This window comes from Melanerpes formicivorus, unplaced genomic scaffold, assembly GCF_026170545.1.
Source record: "Melanerpes formicivorus ecotype bairdi unplaced genomic scaffold, bMelFor1.0.p_v2 SCAF_8, whole genome shotgun sequence".
Taxonomy (NCBI): Eukaryota; Metazoa; Chordata; class Aves; order Piciformes; family Picidae; genus Melanerpes; species Melanerpes formicivorus.
In genome coordinates, this window is record NW_027142360.1 from 721,334 (window position 1) to 741,585 (window position 20,252).

General features: G+C 55.7%; 2 protein-coding genes across 8 annotated transcripts in view; one reads left to right on the forward strand and one right to left on the reverse strand.

Moving 5' to 3' along the window:
* Positions 1–7,563, forward strand: part of IQSEC3 (IQ motif and Sec7 domain ArfGEF 3) — a 132,770-nt gene extending 125,207 nt beyond the window's left edge. For 2 of the 7 annotated variants that reach the window (XM_068141769.1, XM_068141774.1), the window contains one exon: positions 1,507–7,563. In XM_068141769.1, the coding sequence (XP_067997870.1) occupies positions 1,507–1,944 (438 nt within the window). In that variant the 3' untranslated portion in view covers positions 1,945–7,563. The remainder of the gene's footprint in view (positions 1–1,506) is intronic. The other 5 variants (XR_010987770.1, XR_010987771.1, XM_068141773.1 and 2 more) reach the window with 5 other exon arrangements.
* Positions 7,564–14,527: 6,964 nt separating this feature from the next.
* LOC137442789 (sodium- and chloride-dependent GABA transporter 1-like) overlaps positions 14,528–20,252 on the reverse strand; it is a 46,381-nt gene continuing 40,656 nt past the window's right edge. Inside the window, exon 15 of the mRNA XM_068141777.1 lies at positions 14,528–18,558. Coding sequence (XP_067997878.1) covers positions 18,454–18,558 — 105 coding nt within the window. The 3' untranslated portion in view covers positions 14,528–18,453. The remainder of the gene's footprint in view (positions 18,559–20,252) is intronic.

The following is a 20,252-nucleotide window of genomic DNA, read 5'->3' on the forward strand; positions in this document are numbered from 1 at the left end:
TCTTGATCTGCTGCTTCCTACTCTTCCCCTGTCTGCAACTGCCCTGAATTGTCCCTTTTCCAGGCTGTTCTTTCCCCTCATGTTATAGGTATTTACTTGACGAGTTCAGCTTCTCTGTGGGGAGTGGGTGCAGCTTCTCTCCCCTGGCAAGCACCCCACTGCCCTGCAGACACCACCTTCCTTCAGGTGCTGCCTCTCCCAGCCAGGTTCCTATTCCTTTTGGGAGGAGAATGGCTTCCATGACTCCTGCCACTCCTGGCCCAGCACACTGCCTGGATAAACATTGACACGAAACTCTGTCCTGCTGTGCAACGACTCTGAGCAGCCTCCTTGCTTGAGTGAGGACACAGAGCTCCTCCTTATCCCAGTGTGATGGGAAGTGTGTCCACTCCTCAGCTTGGCCTCCCTGGTTGCTGGCACTGCAGCCCAGCATCTGCACCATGGGGTGCCCCTACTGTCCGCAGCCCATCGGTACCCCTGCCGGGCTGGGAGCGCCGTGCCAACCTGCAAGCACTTGCTCCCTGCCCAGGGTTTGTCACTTGTCTGGCATTCTTTATTTAACTGGCAGCTTTGCTGTGGGTTGGGGTCTCCATCATCAGCACATGTCCTTGCCAGGCAGGGCTGTAGCTTCCTCCACCCTTCGGGAAGTGCTGTTTCCTGCTCTGCTTCCCCTGCTGAGGGACCTCCAGGCCGGGCTCAGGCTGCACTCTGAGCTCCCTTAGCTGACTCCATTATCAGCATCTCTCTGAGGACCCTGCTTCCTTTCCCCCTTTCAGCTGCACAAGCAATACTCTGCCATGCAGAGAAGCATTTCCATTTCTCTGAGGTTATCTAATCTGCTGCCATTCCATCATGAGTTTCTTTTCCCATTGTGTGAGCTGGATGGGCATTTTTTCTTTCTTTTCTCTCTTTTTGAAAACCATTTCCTTCCACTGACAGCCATCAAACAGAGCAGAGGGAGCTGCCTTGTGCTCGAGTGTCAGATCTCTGCTTTCCCTTTGTACACAGATTAGCCAGGCATGTGCTGCTCCTTCCTGCTCAGCAAGGCAGGCAGCCGGGCAAGCCTTGAGTCTCTCTGCCTCTCTCTGTCTCAGATTCAGCCACCATTGTTTTGCTGAAATGGCCAGCCTCGATTATCTGAGCCCTTGCTGTCTGCTTCCCCTCTCCTTTTAGCTGGTGGGGACCAGGGCATGGCCTCTGGGGTCTGCTCACGACTGTGAGCCTCCGGACGCCGCCTCCGCTAGAGCTGCGTTCCCTGCGCTGTTTGACGGCCAGAGCTGGCCCTGGCTGCTGCCTCTGACCCGATGGAAAGGACAGGGGCGCTGAGGCCTGGATGGGGCTGCGGGGGGAGCTGCGCAGCTGGGGCCCGAGCCTGTCCTGATCTCTCAGGCCGGGAGGGTTTGGTGCATGTGAGGCCGGCCGGTGGCGGGGGCTCAGGGCAGCCAGCAGCCGCGGATGGGAGAAGTCTTGTAACATGTAATGCTTCTTTGGCTGTTTCTAAACTAGGTGTCAATTCACAACAGGCTTCAAACGTACCAGCACAGCTCCAGCCCGGGGCCCGAGAGTGGGACGCAGCCCAGCACGCGGCTTAAGGCGCCACGGGAGCGGCTGGAGGCAGCACTGGTGCCCTCGCACCCCGCCTCGGCGGGGACCCTCGTGCAGTGCCAGCAGATCGTCAAAGTCATCGTCCTGGACAAGCCCTGCCTGGCCCGCATGGAGCCGGCCCTCAACCAGACTCTGACGCGCTACGTCTCCTCCGACTCCTGCACCTCCACCCCCTGGCGCGCCGTGGGCGGCGGGCTCCCCGGCACCCCCATGAAGCTGCTCCATCAGCCTCCCCTGCCCCCTCCCCCTCCCCCCTACAACCACCCCCACCAGTACTGCCCCCCCGGCTCCCTGCTTCAGAGGCGCAGGTACTCCAGCGGCTCACGCAGCCTGGTGTAGCCGCACCACCAGCACCAAACCAGCACAGACTTCCCTGCTTCCCTTCCCCACGCCTCCCAGGGACCCTTTCTGCCTACAGAGATCTAGTTTGTGATTTATTTTTTAGTAAAAGAAGAAGAAAAGAAACCAAACCACCATCTGACTTCCCCACCTCTCGCCTCTTCCCCTCATGATGACGCTAACCGTGTGGAGCCATCTCTAGCCCCTGCCACCCTCCATGCTCACACACTCCCACCCCCTGCCAGCTCAGCTGGCCTCCCCTGCTCCTGCTGCCCCCACGTAGCACTTTGCCGCCCTGTTCCTCAGAGGCTTGATGACCTTCTGCTTTCTAGGCACTGTTGTCTTCCATTTGCTGCTCCTCAACCTCCTTCCCTGCCTTGCATTTACCTGGCTACAGGTTTGTACCTGCCCCGAAACTTCACCAGCCTCAGAGAGAAATGAACTCACCCGTGCCAGGGACCAACCTTGGGGCACTCTTGGGGGTGGAGTTCCCCTACCACCACTGCTGCTGCCTGCTAAGCTGGAGCTGAGAACTTGTACCTCTTGCTATGCTTTCTCTTCATCACTCTTCAGCTATTGTCTCCTGCAGCAGCCTGTTCCAAGAGATGGAGCACACAGTGAAGGAGAACTCGAGGAGGAGAGACTGTCCTGAACTGTAGTACAGGGCAAAGGTGGCCTCACCCTGAACACCAAAACTCTTTCTGTTGTTGTATTGGAGCATTGTACCAGAGAGCTCTGCTGAGCCCCAGCAGACCTCCTCACATGTAAATACACCTGGCTGGCAGTGTGTGTGTGGAGCATGCTTCCCACCCAGCACTTCTGAGGGAGCAGAAGAGAGGGACCAGCCCAGGGAATGCTCTCCCAAAGAGCTGGCCCCAAGCAGTGCCCTGCCCCCTCAGCACACATGCACACAAAGATTGTCTTCTCTAGCACAAATCAGAGCCACTTCTGCTTCGCTCCTCCTACCTGCCTTTGTGTTTCCTGCCCACCTGCTTTTTTATGTCCTGAAAGCAAAGCCAAGTGTTAGGTTCACCTGCTGGAGTGGATGTTCCTTTCACTTGGGCTCTTCCTCACCCGTGTGAGGTCCCCTCTGTATCTTTTGCTTGCCTCCATCAGCCCCTCCTGTAGAAAAGCTGCCCAGATAGCAGATTCCAAGGCCTTTTCTCCTCTCTCCCTCCTTATGCCAGCTTCAAAGTGAGGGAAGGGGAAGATCCTAAGAGAGATGCCAGCTCTTCTCCTCTGCTTTAGTTGGGATGTTGATGTGAAGGAAGGCAGCACTAAAAATGGGCTAGGGATGTATTTTTGGAACAAAGTGTCTTTGAGCAGTAGTGAGGGGGAAGGTATTAATTAGCTTAAAGGCTCTGGTCTCACTCAGTCACTTTATCTCCCTTTGAGGCTTAAGGAGATAAACTTCAGAATTTTAAAATAGGACAGAGTCCATCTCAGGCCTTTCCTTTATGATTTTATTTTATGAGGGAAAGGTACAAAAGCTCTGCCTTCCTGTGCAAGGCTCAGACGGGCACTGGGTGCTGGTGACACAGCCGTGGGGCGAGGAGCTGCTGGCAGTGGTGGGGGGGTGCAAAATGCCAGGGAGAGGAGGGCAGTGCAGACAGATGCAGGACACTTTTTTACCTTGTGGGGTCAAAGCTGCACGTGGATGTCCCGAGGGATCACACCAGTGTGCTCATCTCTGGGGATAGTGCCAGGGCATCAGGAACTGGCTCCCCTCCTTGGGTGTCTGCTGGCTCTACTGGGAATGTTCAGATGAAAGAGGTCACATACCTGACCTGAGCATAAATCCAGCTGGGGTTAGGGAACTGGGCAGGGGCTGGGGTGAAGGGGGAAGGAGGCTGCCCACTTCCAGGTCCCCTTATTCCTGAGCCTGACCATGCACCCAGGTGCAGGACTTAGCTGTCTGGAGCAGGGCACTAGGCTGATGCTTTTATATACTGTAGCACGTGGACTGACCAGGAGCCAAGAGGCATAACCTCAGGGAGGACTGCAGGAAAGACAGAAAAGATTGTAAGAAAACTCTGACTAGAAGCCAAGGCTCCCCTGGGAGCAGAGCAGCTTTCTTCTAGCCAGCGAGCCACCCCCAGGGCGAGGTTCTCACCTCAAGCCAGGGCTCAGCCCCCTCATCAGCCAGCTGTGAAGCACAGCTGGCCTGATCTGCCGCTGCCTCCCTCCAGGGTGACACCCTGCCACCTCATGGCAGCCAGGATGTCTCTGTCTTGCCTGTAGCTTCCTGGGAAAGCAGAGGTGTGGTGTTGCCAGTGTCTGGTCAGGCAGTGTGGCTGCCATTTGATTGCTTCTCTCTGCTGCTGTGAGAGGGCTGGCACCTAGGAGAGACTGCCACAGTCCTCCCTTCTCAAAGGTCACTTTGCTGTCCCAGAGGAAAGGCAGTACCTGTTTGCTTGGGTCTTTCCCAGCTTGCAGTGAGCCACTGGAGGTCTGTGTGAGCTAAATAAATTACCTTTTGCTTGGCATTTAACACAAAGTGACAACAGCAAAGACCTTAAGGTACTTGGTGACATAATTTTTTAGATAAAATATTCATATCAATGTCTATGAAGTTCCTACAAGAGAGGTTTGCTGCTTTAATAATTGACTGGGAGATGCACACAAATGTAACTAAGAAGCAAGGAAGCTTCCCTGAGCCTCTCTCATCGTGCTGGATGAAGGGTGGGAGCGAGGTCAGTGGAGCGCTCTCAGGGCAGGCTGGCTCCATTGCCCTGCCTCTGCCAAGGCTACTGCTGGCCTTCAGCTCTGGGCACAGGAGCAAACAGAGATAACCTGTGCTGTCTTCTAGCCTAGCAGCAGCAACATCTCCTGTGGGTTTAGCTGGAGAGACACCAAAGTGTTCCATTGCAAATTGCTCTAAACTATCCTGTGTAGCCCTTCGGACTTGGCTGTTTGCCTTTGGAGGTTGGTCTGGAAGGGTGGCAAACACTTTAAAGCATGTCTGCACCTCAGCTGATCTATTGTCTGCTCCCACAGCCCTCCCACACACAGGCAAGACACATGCACTCTGAGTGTAGTCCTGGGAGCAGACACCTGTGCACACAGAGTGCAGGCTAGAGAGCCTTGGGGTGTCAGTGCCAGCAAAATGAAGGACAAAATGTATGCTCCAGCTCACCTGGAGGGACCAGCCCCAAGAAGCATCACCAGCTCATGGCAGTTGTCCTGATCATGAACCTAGCACAATCTTCCAGGTGGAGGGACCAGGCAGGAAGCTACTGCAGAGATTAGATTGACCCAAATGAAACAGTGGCTTTTTGCTTGGTGAATTCATATCCTTCTGTAGCAAAACAGGAGGAGGGGAAAGGGAAGAGAGAAGCCCTGTAACAAGTATTCTGCAGTGAGCATTGGGTGGCTGGCAGCCAAACAAGAAGGTCCTGCTGGGCAGTGGAAGCGAGCAAGGGGTTGCTGAGGTCTACACTAATCATTAGGCTCTGTCCTGATTCTCTCTTCCTTATGCCAGTGCAGAGCCAGTGAAGTGAATCTCTTTATGCCAGGAATGGGGAAAATGCAGCAGGAGAATCAAGCTTAGTGCCAACAGTTTGGATTTATTGTGGTGTCTGTCTGCTACTGTAGTACATCAATGCTGTAGTCTGGGCCACTCTGGTAGCAACACTCAGTGCTTTCTCCAGGACCAGCACCCTGCTGCTCACAGCTTCTCTCCTCCCTGTAGATGAAAGCTGTGGGTATAGTCCACAGCCTCAATCTCATCAGTGCCCAAAGGTCTTTGCAGAGAGATACCACCAAGGGTGGAAGTATCTGAGGGCCTCTGAGCCGTAAGCTGGAGTGCTGTGTTTGTCAGAAGGCTCAGCCTGCAGCTACCTGCACCCATTCCTGAGCTTTCCCAAACAAGTCTCAGCCCTAAATCGAGGAAGCTGCTGCTTGGCAGAGTCTCTGCTGTGAAATGCAAGTTGCTGAGCAAGCTCCACCGTCTCCCACTCCACCTGCTGCCTCGCTGCGCTCATGTAGGTTCCAGGGACTGCTGGCAGTGTTTCCCGAGCTAGAGCTGTCGCTGTCCTGCCTGCCCTTTCACAGCCATGCCTGGGACAGCAGCTTTGAAGGCACCCAGCTCTTCAGCACTACTCACAGCCCCATCTGAATGTGTCTGTTAAAAAACACCTAACAGCAGAAGTGTTACCTGTGTGTAGGCTTTTGGAAGCACTTGTCTGTCTGTACCTGTTTCCTGCTGTAAATAACACCAAGGAAAGCTTCCTCTGGGAGGAGCGGCGTGGCCACAGCCAGCAGAGTCCAGGTGGTTCATGTTTTGTGACACAATAACAGACAGATCAGAGGTATTTTATCTGTTCAATAGAGCTTTAGAAATTATACTGAGACATGTCCCTTGTGCACTGATGTCTTCTTTGCCTCAGCACTCCCTCCTGTGCCCGGGCTGCAGCGGTGTGTGGGGGCACATGGGTGGCACGGCAAGGCTGTGACCCAAAGCAGGGCAGACTGCTGCGGTTGCTGACGGGCTTCATCAGATGGCCAGGAGCTAGCTCAGTGCTCAGGGTCCCTGCGGATCAGATCCAGAGGAGATCAGGAAGAAATAATCTTATCCATGAGACAGCAACTCGGTGTGGAATTCAGCCCTGTAGTGAGGCAGAGGAGAGAATGGAGAGGAGGGAAGGCAAACACCTTCCGTGCTGCAGCTCCTTCCATTCTGTCTTGCTGGCACTCAGCAGAGCTGGACCCAAACCCTCTGCTCACATCTGTGTGCCTCTGCAGCACTGGGGAGGAGGTCTGCACACCCATGCAGAGTGCACACTGCTGCCTGTGCACCCTGCAGCAAGGAGAGCAGCTTCACAAGCCGCTTGTGCCAGTGTGTGCATTGGGCGAGCTGGCCACAGAGAGACTCCTGCACCCCGAGGCAGCAGCACCCCCTGTGTGCCAATGCCACACCACTGCCAGCAGGTGGGACTGTGTGGCACAGAGCAGGCAGGCACCTCTGCTGTCCGTGCAGGGCAGGTGCTGTGTGGCATCCCCAGGCACACACGGCCTGAGCAGGGCGGCTGTGCCGCTGCAGCTCCCAGTGCTTCTCCTCTCACCAGCTGCCTGATGCAGGCTCAGCCTTGGTTCACGTTGGGATGGGAGACACATTAGGACAGATCCCTTGCTGGTGCAGATCAGATGTACCTGTGTGTTCACACACAGCAGAACCCCAGGGGCAGTGGAAATGACCTTCATGAAGGTGATGAGAGAGGTGGTGGGAGACACACAGCTGCCTGCAGAGCGAACTCTCCTCTGCAGGGGAGGAGGGAAGGCAGCCTCCATCTCTGCAGCTGAGTCCAGTAGATGCTGGGTTCAGACTGCACCTGCTACAATCTCCTGCCTATAGGGTGAAAATTCTTTGCTGGCATTGGAGAATCCCTTAGACCTCTAGGCTCGTGGTAAAACACTGAGGAGGACAGAAAACCCTCTGAGAGACGGACAGGAAATTTCCCAGGGATCCAGAGGCATCCTCTGGTGTTCTCATGTGCCATTGGATGTATTCTAATCACCCCATCCCAAACAGCAATTTTCTAAGATTACTGGAGAGGTTTCTGCCTGATGTTTAGCTCACACACCTGGCTGTAAAGATGAAAGCAATAAAACCAGATTGTCTCTCTGTGAAATCCTCCTACCTCGCTCCCATGTGCAGATGCTGTTATTAATGAGAAGATGGCAGGTCCCTCTGGGACACACACGTAGGTAGTGTTGATTCAAAGAGATCACAACCCAGAAAGCACACACCAAGCACAGGGCCTCTGTGCACTTCCCTCTCTACAGCATCCATCACGTGCAACAGTGCCTGCTGTGTTCAGAGCTGACCAAACCTGCTGCTGCTTTTCCACAGGGCATTCTGAGGTGCCATTTTCCTGTGCAGTTTGCAGAGGGGCTTTAAGTTAAGTACAATCCTTCCAGGGCTTTGCTGGAAGTGGGTTCTAGCCACCCCCTGTCACACAAGATGCAGACAACTTGCCACTGACCTCAACACCACGCAGCCTGCTGCCAGCTGCTTTGCAGGTGGTGTCCCTGGAGTCAGATACCTGTCCGAAGGCCAGCGCCAAGAGTGGAGCCCTCAGGGAGCAGTGTGGGGACAGGAAGGTTTCCACAAACCCAGAGCTGCTGTGCCACCGCCAGGGAGCTGTGCCTGCAGTGGCTCTGCTGTGTGTGGGGTGCCATGGGCCTCTTGCCACCTCATCTAGGGCACTCTGTGCTGGTGCCTTGGGTGTGCTTGGGAAGGCAGCTTCTTGAAAACAAGAGGCATGTCTCCTGAGCCTGCCTCACGAAGGGGGAAGTCTCCCAGACAGTATCAGTTTAAGAAAACCAAAGAGTGGCAGGGGAGAGGGAAGGCTCCAGCAGCAAAACCGCTGTGAGTGCTGGACAGAGCACTGTGCCCATCCTGGTGCTCCATGCATTCACTCTCCTGTTCCAGCCCATTCGGGAAGGCTTGATGTTCTCATCCCGTTTCAGCTCTTCTCAAGCGTGCAGCAGCCTCATGCTGACCTGCTGACCCAGCAGGGCTCACACAGCGGCAGCAGCTGGCGCAGCTGGCCCTCTCCTCCTCTCCGCCAGCTGCACGCCCAGGACCGCCCTGCGCTGGTGGCTCCTCTGTGCTGCTCTCATGCTGAATCAGAGTCAGCAGGGTAGCCTCCTCCTACGCCCTGCTGCAAGCCAGTGTCCACCCACAGGGTGCTAAGCCCACTGGTGTCCCCATGCTGCCACCCTGTGCTGCTTGCAGGCTGGCACGGAAGGAGCTGGCTCGGTGCAGGGTGGCCTACACTGAAAGGCAATGAATGGCTCTGCAGGACTCCATGCAGGCAGCAGCCATGGGGAGCCCAGTGCCCTTCCTCAGGACACACAGCACAGCACCAGGGGGATGCTGACTGCTGCCACTGCTGCCTGCACACCCTCCTGCCCCCTGCCTCTGCCTGCAAAGGGCCAAGTGCTTCCCCCTTCCCCCCCTCACAGCCTTTACAAAACAAGCTGTGCATTATTTCTCACTCAAAATTGGGAGCAAAGTATTTGGGCAGCACAGGAGAAGGAGGATGATGCCTTCCCTGTAGGGAAACACAAATTCACCTTTTCTGAGCAGGCATCTCCGTGCTGGCTCCAGCTAGACCCAAAACAGCTAAGCCTGGCACGGGCAAGGCCAGCAGGGCAGGGTGTGGGATGCTGCTGGCTGGGCTCTGACAGCATCTAGCTGGACATCACCCCTTCTGGGATGCTGTGAGCAGGGCATTTTCCCCACTAGAACAGGCAGCCCTGGGCACTTGATGCTGCAACTTTTGTAATCATCCAAGTGAAAGGCAAGAAACATTGCCAAAACCTTCTTCAGCTTCCTAGGGAGGGGGAAAGAAAGCAGGGAGAAAAACAACAGCAAGCAGTGCCACAGCCCTGCTGTGCAGGGAGCCCAGAGCCCTCATGCCAAGCCCCTCTCTGAGACAGGCATCACCAAACAGCTCAGTGCTAATGGTGCCAAGTCCCCAGGGCAACTGGCTTTGGATGCTCTCACCAAGTGGAGCCTGACCTGGTTCTTAGTTCTGGAGTCTCCACTGAGGCATTTCCAGAAGGCAGCTGGTGCCCAAAGCCTCCTCCTGTTTCCCTGGTCTTTGCTCTCATCAAAAGAGAAGCTTTCCCCTTGCTGCCTGGAGCAGGTCCAGAAGGATTTGAGTGCCTTCCCTTCAGAGCCTGGGAGACAGCAACAGTGATGGTGGTGGGGAGACAGATTTAGCTTTCTGAAGCAAAACCTGCTGTGTCTGTTTGGCACACCGGGGCAGGAGGGTGCAGAGCCTTCCCTGTGCCCACGTGCCAGCTGTGCAAGCTGCCCACCCCACTCAGCTGCTCCTGCCCCAGTAAGGACACAATCCCAGCCCCTGTGATTTGCTAAGGTCTTGTCTCAGACCTTGGCCATGTGGCTTTCAAGTACAGTGGCCCAGGAGAGCAATGATCATCAGCCAGCACCACCCAGTGTCACACATGGCTCTGTGGTGCATTCAAGTTCCACATCCCTGCCACTGCTGGCTCTCCCTCTCTTCCTGTCACAGCCTGGTCCCCTCTGCCTCCCAAAGGGGTCATCCCTTTTGCACACAGTGCGCCACAGAAAAGCCACAGAGCCAGCATGAGCCAGAACACAGGTCAGGTGCCTGCAAGCTGGACTTCAGCTGCCATGAGCAGGGACTCTCTGGGCACTTAGGATGTGCCCCGTGGGACCCAGCACCCGACACAGCCCTTCTCAGCCCCCTGGGGACATCTTTTTGAAAGGAGGAAGAGCATTGCCCAGTAAGGGCCACAAGAACCTGGGCAGAATTATCTTCCCTCTCTGAAGGGAAAGAAAAACAAACCATCAGATCACATCTTCTGGCATCCCCAGTGAAAAGGGCAGCCCAGGCAGCAGCTCAGAACATGCAGCCAGGGAAGAAATGTGCAAGGGAAGAGCAGGAGACCTCGTTGAATAGCTTGCTGAAAGCTAAACCCCAGCCATCTGTCGCCTTGCCCTGGCACAGGCACTGCTGTAGCAATTAGGAGGCAAAGGCAGCAGAGATGCCAGGGAAAAAATAGCAGTTTGCTAATGCTGCAGACAGCCCCATCCTGAGCACAGGGAGGGAAAACAAGTGCCAAGGAGGAAAGATGGTGGTGCCTCGCTGGGGTGGCACTGCTGGAGGTGTGGGGCCAGCAGGATGCTCTGGGCTGGTGCAGTACTGCACTGCTACACCCCCTGCTCTGGCTCTGCTGCTCACCCAGCTGGCTCCCATTTAAAAGGCAGCAGCCAGCAGGGACTCAGCCTCCACCCCCAAAGAAAGAGATCATAGAATCATAGAATCAATAAGGTTGGAAAAGACCTCAGAGATCATCAAGTCCAACCTGTCACCCAATACCTCATGACTAACTAACCCATGGCTCCAAGTGCCACATCCAACCCTTTTCTGAGCACCTCCAGTGATGGTGACTCCACCACCCCCTGGGCAGCACATCCCAATGGCCAATTACTCTTTCTGGGAAGAACTTTCTCCTCACCTTGAGCCTCAAAGCATCCAAAAAGCCCACAAAGTTCATTGGTGCAACCCAATGGCAAGCCCCTACCCAGCACTCAGACACACTCTGTAGAGCCAAGTGCCCAGACATAGGACACCTCCTGTATCCTGGGCTGCAAAGCACCCTACCACCTTCAACCCACCTCCCTGCCGAGCTGATACCTGAGCAGCTGCTGCCACAGCCTGGGAGCTCAGTGGAGCTTTGGCTGCCCAAGCACCTGCAGGGGCTGGGGCTGTGCCAGCTGCTCTGTCACTCAGCTCCCCTAGGAGCAGCACGCTGGAGTTCCACTCACAGAGCTGAAAAGCTGCTTCTGAAATAAAGAACCTTGGATAATAATCTCTAATCCCTTCATTTTCAGGCAGTGCAAGGAGGGGGCAGAGGTGCCAGCTCTCTTTGCAGAGGGGGCAGAGGTGCCAGCAAACTGGCCAAGAGCCTTGGCTGAGCCACACAGTCTTCAACGGGAGGAGAGCACCCAGCCAGGCAGCCGTGCCCTGCTCTGCTGGTGGCCCCGAGGCACACAGGAAATGTGCTGTTGAGGCAGAGGTGCCCCCCACACAGGACACCTGCCCCCCACAGGAGATATCTGTCCCCCCCCCCAGGACAGCTGCCCCACACTGTGACTGTGGGCTCCCTCTGTGGTGTCATCGGTGACCTGAGCGTGACCCTTCCTGCCGTGCTGTGCTTCCTTGCCTGGAAGCAGGAACAGCTGTGGAGCCTCTGAAGTCCCCTGGCAAAGCTCCTGTGGTGCACCAGTACAGCCAGGATAGGCTCCATGGCTGTTGTGCACAGGGCTGCAGCTGTGGGGGCTGCTGAGGGGCCACATGCCTCCCCAGGAGGGTTGATGGCTGTTCCCTGGGGGCCTGGCGAAGGTTGGTTCACTTTTCCTGGCATCATGGCAGGCTGTCAGGAGGCATCTCCATCAGTGTCACAGCCATCAGGTATGGATGCAGAAAGCAGGAACCTCTCCCGAGTGTCTCCAGGCATTTCCCAGCTGACAGCAGCACAAGGGTGATGGATGTGTGTTTGGCAGGAGCCCCATGCTGCCCTCGGTGGTGCTGCCTCAGCCAGCGCTGCAGAGGGGACACCAGGATGCCACCTTTGTTCCTTGCCACCCCTGGGGGTCTGCCCTGGGGGCCACCACCTGCGGGTCCCCGGTGGGCATGGCCCTGGGGATCAAAACCCTCTCCAGTGTTTAACAGCTGCACACATGTGCCAGCCCCTTGAGATGTGCCAGCCCCTTGAGATGTGCCAGGTAAGCTGCAAAGCCAGGGGAAATGCCACACAGCCCCGTGGGTAGCCCTCCCCACACACACCTCTGGCACACGGGAAGGGACTTGTGAGGATCTACACTGGACAGGGCTCTGGACACTCTGGAGGGAGGGGCAGCAGCCCCAGGAGCTGCTCCTGATGGGGTGAGCAAGGGTGGCAATGTCATGGCCGCTGAGCAGCTCTGAGCAGGTCCAGCCCCTCCTGGAGCTCCCCCACTGAACATCCTGCTAAAGATGCAGAAGGTGGAGGAGAGCAGTTTCAACACGTGTGGGGTGCAGTGCTGTGGCTTGTGCTTGCACAGCACCCTTGCTCTGCTCCCTTGGGCCTATGGAGGGCTGGCAGCAGGGGCACCCAGGCAGGCGTCAGTGACACAGCCCTGGTTTCCCACACTGGGCAGAAGCTTTGCTAGGAGAGGCAGTGTGAAGCCCCAGGGCAAAACAGAGGCATGAACCCTGCACGGAGGTGACTGGGTGAGCAGGGAAGGGTCATCACCCTGCCCCACTGCTCGCTGCCAAATTGCCCTCCCCAGCCTCTCCCTGGCCTGGCAGCAGGCACACCTGCCCAGTGACACAGAGCCCACAGGTCACTGGCACCAAGCAAGGCTGAGGAGCAAAGCAAACCTGGCATGGGCAGGCAAGCCTGTCTCCAAAGGGCGCAGGAGAGCAAGAGGAAGGAAAGCAGAGGAGGAATGGCTGTAATGGCCAAGATAGTGGAGAGGGAGATAGAGGGCTCCCCACAGGAGCCCCCACGTCTCAGCCTTCTCTTGGCATCTCTTACCTCTCCTTTCCAAGGACATTGACAGGGTGCAGTGATCAGAATTGCCTTTGTGCTGATTTGAAGAGCTGGCTCCCAGGTGTCATGAGTAGGTTTCAGAGGTTCAAAGCTTTTTCTTCCTAGCCCTGAGTTGCTCAGGTGGGTTCTGCCCAGGAGCTGCAGTTGTACAGAGCCAAGATCAGCCATCAGGAGAGGGACACCATCCTGTGTGGGCACACTGTGCTGCATGCACCCTCCAGTGCAACCCCATGCAGAGCTACAGGCTGGGGTCAGAGTGGCTGAGAGCTGCCAAACAGAGAGGGACCTGGGGGTGCTGATTGACAGCTGCCTGAATATGAGCCAGCAGTGTGCCCAGGTGGCCAAGGCGGCCAATGGCATCCTGGCCTGCATTAGGAACAGTGTGGCCAGCAGGAGCAGGGAAGTCATTGTGCCCTGTACTCTGCATTGGTTAGGCCACACCTTGAGTCCTGTGTCCAGTTCTGGGCCCCTCAGTTTAAGAAGGACATTGAGAGACTTGAAGGTGTCCAGAGAAGGGCAACAAGGCTGGGGAGAGGCCTTGAGCACAGCCCTGTGAGGAGAGGCTGAGGGAGCTGGGGTTGTTTAGCCTGAAGAAGAGGAGGCTCAGGGGTGACCTCATTGCCCTCTACAGCTACCTGAAGGGAGGTTGTAGCCAGGAGGGGGTTGGTCTCTTCTCCCAGGCAACCAACACCAGAACAAGAGGACACAGTCTCAAGCTGTGCCAGGGGAAGTTTAGGCTGGAGGTGAGGAGAAAGTTCTTCACTGAGAGTCATTGGTCATTGGAATGTGCTGCCCAGGGAGGTGGTGGAGTCCCCATCCCTGGAGGTGTTCAAGAGGGGATGGATGTGGCCCTTGGTGCCATGGTCTAGTCATGGGGTCTGTGTTGATAGGTTGGACTCGATGATCATTGAGGTCTCTTCCAACCTTAGTGATACTGTGAGACTGTGATACAGTGTCAGAACTGGCATCTGGTGCTGCACACTGTGCTCAGCTGCTGAGGACAGCAGGCAGTGTGCCTGTGCAAGCTCTGTCACCAGGAGCATGCTGGTAGCCCCCAGCAGAAGCAGCAACAGAGTGGACTTGCCTCCTGCAGACTCCCTCCCTGTCTGACCATCACCAAATGAAACCAGAGTCCTCCAGTCCACAGAGAGTTCCCCTGGGACAGGAGAGGGGATAAGGACAGGTGGCTGATCCAGCGTGACAGTGGCTGTAAGGGCACCCCCCCTGCCCAGCAGAGCTGTGCTCAGCACATGGTGTAACAGAGCTGCTCAGTGCTCCAGCCACGCAGCAGCCGCCCGGAGCCCTGCAGCGCCACACCGCACCGGAGCCCTGGCATGGACATTGCACCTGGGTTTAACAACCAGCTGCCAGCTGTTGCAACACATCTGGGAGAAGGGCAGCAGGAAGAGTTCCCCTCTGCCATGGGAGAGGATCACACCTCCATCTGTGGGGGAAGCAGCACTTAAGCAGCAATGAACCAACCTTGCCTTCCCCATTGCCCCTCTCAGCCCTCACTGGAGAGGCAGAGGCTGGGGCAATGGCATTTATTTTATTTTTCACAGCCCTCAGGAAAGAGGATTTCAGAGGGATTTGAGCACAGCTCCCTAAATAGCTCCTTAGAATTAAGAGGTTTCGTGGGGATTATTTCAAGCGGCTGACTGCGGTGGGAGGGAGAGACAGCAGGTGCTGGGGGGCAGGGGCAGAACAAGACAGGAGAGCTGTGGTGAACAGGGGGAAGCAAGATCCCCTTCTGAACCACAGCATGGGGGAGAGGGCAGAATCTCACCTCCCAGCCATGCACTTGTCTGCTCTTCTGGGTGAGCAAAAGGCAGGAGGAGCAGAGTGGTGGTCAGAAAGGAAGGCCCTCGGGAAGGGCCCAAAAGCACTCACCACAGAGGAACCACTGCCACGGAGCACAGCACAGCCAGCTGCTGCCTGAAGCCTGCCATCAGAATGTCAACAGGCAGAGAGGGCTTTCTGTAGGATGAGCTCTGGGGACCACCACCAGCCCTGCCTTCCCACCAGACTGGAAACCTGTGTCCAGTGCAGGTAGGAAGGTTCCTCCAGCACTAACCATGGGCTGAGTTTGAAAGGCCAGAGAAGGGCATCAGGCAATCAGGCAGAACCTGACTAGGGGCAAATTCCTCCCTGCAAAGATACAAATGCCAGGCTTTGCAGATCCAAACATTCACAGTGGCAATAAAATAGTACAAACCAAGGAAACCCAGAAAGCCTTTCCCAGCAGGCACAGCTCTGCAGCTGGTAGAACCCAGGCTGAGCTGCCTCTCCCAGCCACAGCGAGACAGCCTGCCTGGCACTGTGCTTTCTAGAGCAAACAGGAGGAGAAGACAGCTGGAACATCATTATAATTTTATATTGGGATGGAAATTGGTTCCCAGGGGTCAGATCCACAAAAAGCTGAGCTCCTCCATGGGTTGCTGAGCTCTGGCTTTCAGCAGGCAGGAAGGCTGAAAGCCTGCTTGGCAGGAGGCTGAGCCGCAGGCACGCAGGAATCAGCCTGGAGGGAGAGTGCAGGAGAGAGGCAGGGAACTGAGGCTGGTGGTCATAGAGACAGAAATGAGGAAAGATTGGAAAGGAGAAGAGAAAGGAGAGAGTGAGAGCTGTAATGTCATAGTGTTGAAGGAAAAAAGGAGAAAGACACAAGCTGAGGAGAGAATTTCCACTGGGTGGATGATAGTGAGGAAGCAGTGAGGCAAGAGAGCAGAAAACAGCAGGGCAGGAGGGAAAGCAAAGCCAGAAAACAGAGAATGGCTAAACCTCATCAAATAATGAGCAGCCTGTGTGCAGGGTAGGCCCAGCTGCTACACCTGGAGTGAGGTGCTGCTCCTGCCACGCACAAGGCCACAAGTCAGGCAGGTGTTTGGGCTAAAATCCCAGCAAAATGGAACTTGTTCTCTGGGACTTGGTTTTCTGAACCCTTCCTCCTCCACATTTCCGGAGGAACAGCCTGGGTGGTACAAGGCTTTCAACAGCTCTTCCAGCAACTGAGTTTAAGCAGTGACCGAGGGCAGCGATTTGCTCTACCTCAGACGTGAGCTGCCCCAAGAGAGCTGAAAACACTGGCATCTGCCATGGCTTTAAGGCCTCACTCAAGAACTGACTCCTTTGAGCATCACCCTGGGTCTGTGTTTGAGGGGAGGGAGGTTCTGTGACCTGGGTCACAGGCAAAAGCAGATTTGTAGTGAAATCCTTACTGCAAAGAGCAGAGGCTGACACCTCAGACCTCCTTCTCACAAGACATACAGATATGCAGGAGTGGTTCCCTTTATTATCTGGATTAGAAAAGGAGCTGAGATTGGCATGGAGAATTTCAGCTACCCCAGGGCTTGCAGTTATGGGAGAAGGAAAGATGCTGTGCCTGTGACTGGTTGAGATGAGCTGTGGTGAGCTAATGGTTGCAGCTTTCAGCTTTACAAGATCAAGCCTGCAAATCCAGCACCTCCTCATGCCCAGTTAACAGCTGTGGGGTTTGGGATGTGAACACCCTGGTGTGGGACAGGGCATGGTCACAGCTCAAGGTGGAGAAGAAGGCAGAACATGCACTCAAGGCCTGGCAGCCACAACCTCTAAGAGCCAGGAGACAGCAGATGCCACAGGTACAGACACAAACTGGTTACACAGCTCGAGCAACATCAGTGGAGATGCATTGGCAAGCTGGCAGGGGACCCAGCCCCAGCTTGATCTGTCATCACCAGAATGCTTCTTTCCTTTTGCTACCACCAGTGCTCAGGCTGGGAGGCCAGAGACAAGCAGCTGGCCCTGTGCAGGCTGGCTCTGGGGACAGGCACTATGTCAGGTGTGCACAGTGCGGATGGGACATGCCTTTCCTCAGACACTCTGTTGTGAGCTCTGGAAGCAGGGCCTGGCAGCAGCAGCCACAGGCAGGGCAGGCCAGCAGAGCTGGCAGTGCTGTCAAGTGCCAAGGGAAGGAAGAGACTAATCTGCACTGAGCCCTGCCATGTGTGCACAGTGTGACAGGTGCTCATCAACTGCTCTGAGCACAGAGGTGTCTGTGGGAGGTCGTTAGGAAGCTGTCACAAATGAGAGCATCACTGTCACACCTGTGTGGTGCTGTGATGAGCTACCTCCTTTGCAAGACTTTATAAGCCTTTCTATGTGCTGCTGCCACTTTAGGGCTGCTCTGCAACACTCCCCAGCATCCCCAAGGTGTTATACACTCTCCCAGCACCATCCACAACAGCTCTTGGCTCCCGTGATGTGTGTGCTGGGATGCTCCAGCAGCAGCGCTGGCTGCTCAGACACTTCCCAAGGGAGGCCAGCACTGGCTCACAGCTGTAAGCATGGTGACTGTGTCCTACCAGTTAGCCCCAGGAGCTCCTGCCTCCCATCAGCTAGGATTTAGGTGTTGCCATGTCCTGAAAAAGGACATAAACTGAATCACTCCTGGGCACTATGCTGCATCTTACTGCTTCCCACCTGGGGACACAGCCAGGGAGAGTATTTGGCAAGAACTACCTTGCTCCAGGAGAGGAAGAGCTGTGCACATTGCTGGAATGTCCCCTGTCACACAGCAGGCATCTTGCCTCTGCACAAACCTGAGTGCAGCTGAGAGTGGTCAGTGCAGGAGACTAGGACAGCCTCTAGCAAAGACTCTTCCACTTACCCTTTTAACCTGCCCCTTTTAGGGTCAAGGACTGCCTGCTGCACACAGCTGCAGAGGGCAGGGTGCTGCAGAACTAAAAGGCTTCCCTGCTCAGCTAGGCTCTAGCTCACAGTGCCAGACCCAGTGGATGTGATGAAAACAGAGACTGCACAGGGCTGAAACATGGCACCTGTGAGCAGCACACACTGCCCTGATCCCCTTCTCCAGTTTGGGGCTACAGCTGTAGGCCCTAGCTACAGCCACCTATGGCTGCCAGCACACTGGACTCAGCAGCATCCTCATTCTGCCAGGTCCCTCTCAGTTATCTGCTAGGAGTGGTCTGTGCTGGCTCAGCCAGCACCTGGGATCTGAACCTGTGCCAGCTGGCTCTCTGCAGTGCCAATACAGCTGTGCTCTACACCATGCTCTACTGAGGTTCACATGGGAAGGCAAGAAGCAGGACAGGGAATTGGTCAGCCATCACTCTAAGCTCTTTAGAAAGGTCTCATCAAGAGGAGGAAGACCTGGGCACCAGCTGCTCCTCCCTGAGAGCCTGGAGCAGGATGTTGCAGGACATAGACAGTCACCACCCAACCCCCCAGTCGCAGCTCGTTCAGGGCCTTGGGAAACTGGGCTGGGAGGAGGATATGTGAGAGGATTCCTCCACCAGGCCCTCTTTCAACAAGCAAAAGTCACTGTGGAGCTAGGAAGGGCAAGCTGTGCTGGAGAAGCTCGAGAGACAATGTGGCACAAGAAGCTACAGGGCAGGGCGAGGAGGTCCAGGCAGCATCCTAGACAGCAGCATCCGAGAGCCTCCCATTCAAGGATGTCCTGGGCTGGAGGCCGTTGTTCTGAGCCTGCAGCTCTGCCTTGGGCTGTGTCATCTGCTGGAAACGCTGCCCAGGAAGGAAAGCAAAGAGAAGGTCAGACAGGGGCAGCAGAGGAGGGTGGAGACCCTCACCCCCAGCCTCAGAGGTGGCCCTAGTTATAGGCTGAGGGGACAGTGCACACAGCAGGAGTTACTCCAGCACCTTTCAGCAATCCACTGAAAGCCTCTGCAAGTCACATTTGCCTGGGTGCTCCACACAGCACAGCAGCTCCTTCTTGGATCTGCAGTGCAGGGACAGCCCTCATGAAGCAGGCAAACTGCTACTGAGCAATGCCAGCTGCCAGCAGGAACAAGAGAGCTGCAGTGGCAGAGGCTTTGGAGCAGAGCTGTTCTCCAGCTTCCATCATTTCCTTGCCAGGGTTGGTTACAGAGTGTTACTCACCAGCTACCTCAGGCTGGTGAGGCTATGGTCTGTGCTGCTGACAGAGAGCAGGCCAGGCCACCCCCACAAACTGTTGCACCAGCAGCAATTCCTGCCAGCCTGAGCAGGCCAAATGAAAACTGCAGAGCCAAGCACAGTGAAGCAAGAGCCTAGGAAAATCTGGAGGGAGGGGAAGGCATTATTGGAGGTGTGAGGACTGAGCACTGGCGGTGAAGAAGAATTAATCACTTCTCCATGTCAGGGAGGGACTAATTTTGTAAGCTGCAGAAAAGAAGGCACTGAGGAAAAGAAGGAATGAGCCTGACCCGAACAGACAGCACCAAGTCAAGAAGCTCTTTTGTGCAGAGGGAAAGGAGCTGCTGCTCTCTGAAGTGGCTGTTGCTGGGTGCAGTCCCTGCAGTATTCACTGCGCTGCTTCTGCCATTCATGATCTTTTCCCCCCTCACATTCCTGCTCAGTAGGATCACAATGACTTGTAATCTTCCCTGTCTGTCAAAACCTCTTCATTCAGCACTGCCATCTAATTTCCCTCCAGCTCTATTACAAACTAATCCAGGGTCTGAGCATAGAAGTCGCCAAAAATTCCATCCCTCTGAAACCCACCCCACACACAGAAGCCAACTTCTTTCCTGCTGCTCACTCCTGGCTCCATGGACAGTGGGGAGGAGTTGTGGGTCTCGTGTGTGTGGGTTCTGTCAGAGGCAGGGTGGGACAGAGCCGGTACACACTAGCCACTCACACTGCTCACTTGCTCTGCTGGTCTGCAAGGGCTGAGGCAATGGGTGGAAACCTGCTCATGAGCTGCCCCCAGACATCAGGGAAAAACACTCACCACCCCTAGTGGAGACAAGGCTGAGCTTAACCAAAGGCTTGGACTCATACCTGTATTTGCAGTCTCCCCTCGCCTTTCACATTTCCCGCTCATATTATGAGGGGATAAGGAGCAGAAATATCTGCAGAGCTACTAGTGGCATGGCTGCTGGTCTTCAACACAAAGCAGAAAGAGCCTAAACCCTACCTCAGCTGAGAGAGCAGAACCTGAAGAGACCTGAAGCCCCAGACTTGCCGGGTCCCTGCTGTGGTGGGCTATGCCCATCCTGGGAGGGTGTTTCCTCCCCTGGGAAACTGACTTGGTCAGTTCCACTTCCCCCCTCCTTGTCCAGCAGGGGTGCAAGAGGCAGGAGAACCGCGGCCGCTGCCTCTCCCCTGCTGCTTCCACACTTTGCAAGGGACTGGTTCTGTAGCTCATGTTTTGTTTTCCTTTTTTTAACTTCTCCCACCCATCCTTGTTCCCTACCTTGTGAACCCTGCCTGTCACT